This window comes from Corvus kubaryi, unplaced genomic scaffold (genome assembly GCF_017639235.1).
Source record: "Corvus kubaryi isolate FWS band 111438036 unplaced genomic scaffold, C.kubaryi_AGA036_p1.0 37382, whole genome shotgun sequence".
NCBI classification, from domain to species: Eukaryota; Metazoa; Chordata; class Aves; order Passeriformes; family Corvidae; genus Corvus; species Corvus kubaryi.
In genome coordinates, this window is record NW_024581124.1 from 3,083,340 (window position 1) to 3,090,437 (window position 7,098).

Here is a 7,098-nt window from a genome sequence, read left to right on the forward strand (position 1 = left end):
GATGTAAATTTGGGGTTTAAGAATCTCTGACTCATATTCATGGTTCACTGCCATTTCACACTCAATAGGGATTAAGTTTTCAAATATTTGTCTTCTCACGAGGCAGACATGCAGCGTATTTCAGGTCCAACAGCCAGTGTCTGGCAGAGCACCACAGACCTGGGCATTTACAGAATTTTCAAAATAAACCACAAGAACTGATTTTGTAAACGCTACTGAATTGACTAACCAATTCAGTTTATGTCCCATTTGCATCAGATGCTTCTGGGACATCAGTTTAAGAAAGTACATTCCTCAAACTCCACATTAAATGCCATTTATTTCACCTGCACTCTCCCTCTGGATGACTGCATACTCACAGTTTCAGGCTGTATCTCTACTTTAGGATTTTTGACTGACATTTTCTTAAGAACGTGCCTCCTAGCTGTCCGCATTATCACCGTGTAATTTAGGTCAGACTCTTCAGAGAGCAGACATGTTATGTCTTTATAAATTGCAGTCACATACCACTAATATTAGACTAAAACTGCCCCAACTTTAATTAAAATAATGTAGCTCTCCTGAGGTCATGATTATGCAGCATGCACACAATAATCACTCTGAGTGCTGCGTTTATGCACTGGGATTTGAATGGTGATGCTGATTGGGACACATTATTTCTCCATAAACAGTTGCAAAAAGCAAGACTGATGGAAAGAAACGCCACTTTCTGTTAGCAGTTTGTGCTAAAATGTCAGTGTCACACAGAGTTTTGTACATGTTTAGCATGAACCAATTTCTCTGAAAATGGTCTGAAATGGTACAACACCTTCAAAAGTATCATCACTGCTGCAGCTACAGCTTGATGATAACCCTAATCGCTACAATAACTAACCTGATAGAACATTAGCTATTTTAAACAGCTTAAATAAAGCCTGACTACCTAAGGAGACTTCCAAGACACGCCAGTACTGGCCATAAGGAAGAACTCTCAGTGCAATCCCCTTCACTACACAACTCCTTTGTACAGTATCACAGGGAACATCCCATTTGTTACACGCAGGAACACAACCCAGCTTGTATTTCATTTAACTTCCCATTTCCAAAGCTAGATGAAGGCAGCACAGACTGTACAGCTGCTGTGGTACAGCAGAGTAATTCACAACACCTGCTGAGCATGTCATTGAGCTAAAAGGTAAATATTTTAGTTGCAGATGGAATTAGGGTGTATTACTTCTCAAGGCATGTATGCGGTGATGTCAGAGTTGAAGGCAGCTGCATAAAACCACACTGAACCAAAAAGTTGCATTATCACTGATACACAAAAATTTTAACTGATGATCACATTTATTTCTTGACTTTCTTCAGCATTCCTCATGAAAAAAGAAAAAAATTGTTAAAAAGGACCTTTATAATAAAAATAAGCACTTCTGTTTCTTCTTCCCAGCGTTTACAGCAGAGCTAATGGAAAGCAGTCAATTATTTAAAACAAATTCTGTCAGAGGATTAGTAGTGTTGTTTAACACATTTCAGGGAAGGCAAATCCAAAACCTTCTGTAGCCACATTTAAAACCTTTAATACATAAGGGGAAAAAAAAAAAAAAAAGAAAAGAATTTTAGAAGAAATCCACAATTACAATGCCACAGACAAAGAATCCATATTATCACTACGCAGAATGCACAAACGAACCAAATGCATTAGGGATACAAAAGACAAACAAACCAAAGTGAAAACATTCAAGCTGAAAGTTAATGCAATAAGCCAGCAACCTGGAGACAAAGCTTTAACTTCCTCAAGGCTTCAGTTATACTGATGCATTTGAAGACTGCAAAGGTTTTTTGGTTTTGTTTAGATGATAAGGGATGGGCTTTTGGGAAAATTCTAATTCATCTAAGAAATATCAAATCTGAATGAAGAAAAAAAATCTGGGATGAAACTACATTTTAGAACCATTGAAAAGTACCTGAAATGGTTGCTGCTGGGATGAAAAAGCAGCAGAAACATTTGGAGGAAGCTGGGTTGCTATAGCGACAGGAGTACCAGTCTGCCCATCCTTTCCTGTCACAACCTTTACCTGAGAGAAATATTTTGGGAAAAAAAAAAGAAGGGAGAATCATTTTCTTTTTAAAAGTTTTTCTTTTTTTTTAACTGTTCAACACACTCCTTTGGTACTGATGGCACCTCACTGAAGAGGGGATAATAACTAAACCACCATCAGTGCAGCTTGCTTCGAGCACAGCCCATTTTTAGAGTTCTGTCTTACTTTTTATAGCAGAACAGAGCACAGCCTTGACTGTTTATTGTGACTTCTCATCACTGGAAATGTTTTCTTAAATCCAGTTAACATAAAAGTGTGTTTTAAATTTAATGATTGCTGCTGCTAACGGACAACAAATTAGCATGACAGACAGTTTGAACGTAAGAGAGCTTCAACATTTACTTAAGCAATGAGCACAGCCACCATTCACTCTCCCCTTGAATTCCCAAAGAGATCAACCTTCCAGGCAAGAGATGAAGCATGTTGCTTTAGCAGAAAGTGATAAAGAGGGGGAGGGGGAAATAAAACAGAAGACGACAAAAAAATACAAAGAACATACTCAAAAGATGTCTTAATCTTTCAGAAGAATTCATCACTTGAAAACACATTAAGGCTTTTGCTGTTGCACTCTGCAAAATTCTCCAGCAGTTACAGGGACAAGCAGCTTCCACAAACAAAAGAGGATCCACCACGAGAAGGCAGCGAAGTACAGCAAATTCTCAACCCGAAACACAGAGGGGTAGAGCCTCAACTCATTTAAAGTGTAGCAGCACCACTGACTTCAATGAACCTGTACAGTTTACACCCACTAAAGATCCCTCCAAGTGTGCAGATGGTAGTTACAAATACCTGGTTATTTCAGCTGACAAACACGCAACCCAACAAGAACACCTAAACAATTTGACAAAACACAAACTAGGTGAAACAAAAATACTGAATATCCATTGTCAATAAATTACAGTAACAGGCTAGCTTTTATGTTACTATATAAAGAAATTATTCCTTCAAAATTGTCAATAACTGTCACAAGCAGAAATAAATCTTTCCTAAGTAAGAAGTTTAGACAACAAAGCAATGAATAAAATAAACTTCAGCCATTATTGTGTTAAAATTTCCCACAAATTCCAACTGAATTGGGGTTTAAGATGATTGCTAGTGATTCATACCTAAGAGTCATCAAATTTCACCGAAGGCACTCATTTCCAAAAGATATTCAAAGCAACACAAGGTTCTTTACATAGTATTGGTTCTTCTACAAACTGGCAACTACATATCCATAGATATTTTCACAAATTTTAGAGGATATTTATGAGTGCCAAGTGGTGCAGGGGCTGAAGTTCTATCTACCCTGCTGCAACCACTTGCCATGTTGGCTTGTGGGCAGGCTCTGCACCAGGCCAGTGCTCCAGCACCCACGGATGGGTACAAATGTGCAGGAAAAGCTGCACAGCACCTGTTTGTGGCAAGCTTCTTTCAAGTTCTTTGCCATTAATAAACAGTGAATTCAAGCTAGTTAGTAATTTAAACCTTTGCATAAGGAACAAAGTGAACTTGTCAATGTCCAGTCTGTTAAGTGCTGGCTGTTAATCCTTTAGACAGCAACGCAGACACAGAGCTCCAGGGCAGCCTAAATAACCTAAAGCGTGTCTGTGGACCTTTACACATGTTCTCTCTCACTAATTAGACTAATTCACACCTTCTGTTGGCTGCAGCAACACTGAACTTCAGTAACATCTATGGTTAGAAGTCAAATGAGTCAGGCTAACCTCTTGTAATGCTTTTGCTCATTCTTTTTTGTTTGTCCAAGTCTAGTTAAGTGAAATTGAAACTATAATTCCTAGTTATAACCATTCCAAGAGCTTAAAACCATTTCCACACTAATACCATCTTTGTGTGCAACTAGGACAGTGAAAGCTCCTTTCACTTCTTATTCTTTTATTTTAAATCCCTAAGTCTAACAGCACACTCAAACTGACCCATCAAATCACACTACCCAGCAGAAGTTCATGCTCTCAGGCCAACTATTTTATGCAAAACTGCCATACTTCATCAAGAAGAAATTATTTTTCATGTGCTATCACATTTTTTAATACTCCACAATCCCAGTGCTACAACTTCATCTACGATTTTATTCCAAAAAAGTTTCTTACCTCATCATTGATGACCTCAGATTGCTCTTCCTCTTCTTCCTCCTCCAGATCCAAGTCATTTTGCCTCAGGTATGCTTGCAGAGGAACACAATGTTTCTTCTTAAAAGCTAAAAAGTCCATCATATTCCCTTGAAGATGTTGCAGGAAAAATAGTTCAATCAAACATTCTTTAAAAGTTTCCTTAAGAATTTCCATCTGCTTGTGGTGATGATCCAAACAGAGTTTTCTCATTTGAGCAGTTTCTTGGTTGGCAGGAGGAATCTCCTCCAACTTTTTAGGTTGTTTTTTCACTGCTGTGTTAGCTGTAGGAGTGAGAGGAAGACTCGACAGCCCCTGTGGCACAGTGGCCCGTGAAGGACTTGTGGGAGGAGGAGGTGATGTCATTCCAAACGCACTCGGTCCTCCAACTCCTGCTATCAATCCACCAGAAGTCCTGTCAAATCCAATGGGTCTACTCAGCTGCTGCCCTTGAAGCACTTGCTGCTGCTGTTGCATAAGTTGCCCCTGGATAATATTGCTGATTTGGGGTGGCAAGCTCGTTGTTGTGATGTGGCCCGGGCTAGTCAAAGATTGCATATTTGCCCCGCTGGCCACGGGGCTCTGAGGCCCGAGGTGGTGGATGGTGCCCCCAGACTGCGAGTGAGGCTGCGAAAGCCTGCGCTCCCTCACCGTGGCAGGCGTCCCAGACGATGGAAGCTGCACTTGTGCAGCAGCTCCTTGAGCAATTTGTGCAATTCCCGGTCCTTCCTGGTACACAAAGTGCCCGCCGTTGGAAGGACTCAGGCTGATCTGTCTCACGAGCACGCTCGCATCCACAAATCCTCTGGTCGGGCTCTGGCTGCACATCCCCAGGCCAGGCCCGGGAGTGCCCGCCCGGACGTTGGGCAGCGTCTGCACCGGCACCGGGTTAGGCTGGGTGGGGCTCTGGGACTGCACTTGCTGAGGCAGTGGAGAGGTGACTTGGATGTACGAGGGGGATCCATGCTCAAAGCGCCTCTGCTGGGGGCTGAACTGAAAGCTCGGAGACGTCGGGTTTGGAAGTGGCAGTGGGGTGAGCGTTATCTGCTGGTTGCCCGAGGCCACCGGGCCCACGTTCTGCAGGGTGATGTTCACATTCTGCCCGGCCACCGGGCTCCGGCTCATGATAAACTGCTGGATTTGGTAACTGGGGGACTGCGGCGCAGAGGGACTTGCAGAAGGCGCAAAAGAGGCTGCGGGGGACTGGGGTAAATTTGCCTGTTGTTCTTCTCCCTCGCTGCCTGTGAAGGACCTGGATCTCTGGAGCTGGCGCTGGGCATTCTGAGGACCATTGCCATGGTGCATTCTCACTGATCTAAGGTTTTACAGTATGCTCTAAAGAAATACATAAAAACAGAAATTCAGGGAAGGTAAAAACTCTTCTGCAACTGAAACTATTTAGTTACAACTACAAAAATTACCTTATTGTAAGAACTCTGTTATCCTGGTTTTGCAGTTACTTAAAATGATTCAAATTATCCAAAACCCTCAGCACAACAAAGGCTCACTTAAACCCTCATAAATTTCTCTAGTTAATAACACTACTGAATAGTTTTATAAATGCTATGCTCCCCTTAGCTAGGTAGAATGACTTCAAAGAATAAAAAAATCCAAACAGAACTTTTTGCCTTGCCGTAGAACTTCAAGAAATGACAGTCTCCAGTATAAAAGACATCTACTCTTTTTTTTGGGTTCATTATTCCCAGCACTTTGGTGTCTTTAACTCTTAATACAAAGTTCTTGTAAACATAAGAGCTTAAAACATATAGTCCATTGTTTCAGCAGTAACCGAAAACATGAATATGGACAGACTATTCAACTTTATTGTTCTAGCTACTGAAGGCCAAATCATCTAAATGTATGTAAAACTACTGTACTTGATGCTTAACTTTCCCTTCTTCCTTCAGAACACATAAAGAGATGAAAATTAACTAAATCTGCATTTTATTTAAAATGCTGTTTATTGAGTCAAGCTACCCAGAAATCCAAAAACGTTCTGGTTTTGTATTTCAATCACAGACAAACAAAAATTCCAATGACATGCACTGACAGGTAGATTCAGGGCTGGGATTCACACAGAAACAGCAGCAAGAGAAAATGAAACCTGATGGGGTTTTGCTCCTTCCAAAATCTCTCCTATTTTGAAAACAACACTTTCATTTTTAGCATTTCAGGCCAAACATACACAAACATGCTGCCACTCCTTTGCGTTCCTAACTCCAAGTTGGTCGCAAGTGGCAACAGGCAGCAGTACACCGGCACGGCAGCACTACTGGGAAGCTCGGGATGCAGCGGGTGCTGCCGGCTCTCCCGCTCCTCCGCTGCCCTGTCCTGCGCTATCTGCAGCAATCCGCCCAAGCCCTGGGGATGGAGATTTTCCCTTCCTTGCACCGGGAAAGAGGCGACTGTCCGGGAAGGTGGAGCAAAGCAGCGCTGTCACACACGTGCCAGCAACGACAGGGGGCCGAAAGCCCGGGAGCTGCCGTGCCGGGGGTCCTGGGAGCGCAGCCGGCACAACGACCCCGCCGGGCCGGTTCCGCCTCTCCTGCCCTGGGGCTCATCCCGGAGGGGCTCGCCTCTCCCACTGCCGGGAGCTCAAACCTAAGCGAGCTCCCTGAGCAGAGCGAGAAGGGGAAAAAACTGCACTCCTTACAGGCCCCTTTTCCAAAAGATTTAACAATACTGCAATTCTTCGAGGTATTGTGGTTATTTCACAGCGCCGATACCAAATAATTAAGATTCAAACGATACCACCAGCAACAAGGTCTTATTATTTTAATTACTCGCACCTCACTAACACTTACGGCTCCAGTGAAAACACTTAATTAATTACAGGCCGATAAGGGAGGTCCCGAAGCAGGGATCGCCTTTTGTGTGCGAGCAGGGCGGTGGGCCCGCCCGGGCCAGGGGCG

The 7,098-nt window shown here is 42.8% G+C and overlaps 1 protein-coding gene across 16 annotated transcripts in view; it reads right to left on the minus strand.

The window, feature by feature from the left end:
- Nucleotides 1-7,098, minus strand: part of EP400 (E1A binding protein p400) — a 57,953-nt gene that overhangs the window by 40,313 nt on the left and 10,542 nt on the right. For 13 of the 16 annotated variants that reach the window (XR_006017211.1, XM_042035212.1, XM_042035220.1 and 10 more), the window contains 2 exons: nucleotides 4,169-5,521; nucleotides 1,944-2,054 (listed from right to left, as the gene is read on the minus strand). Coding sequence is in view for 15 of the 16 variants with exons in the window: in XM_042035212.1 (XP_041891146.1) it covers nucleotides 1,944-2,054; nucleotides 4,169-5,491 (1,434 nt within the window). In the remaining variant the exon portion in view is untranslated. Of the gene's footprint in view, nucleotides 1-1,943; nucleotides 2,055-4,168; nucleotides 5,522-6,975; nucleotides 7,075-7,098 lie in introns of those variants that run through there. The other 3 variants (XM_042035222.1, XM_042035221.1, XM_042035214.1) reach the window with 2 other exon arrangements.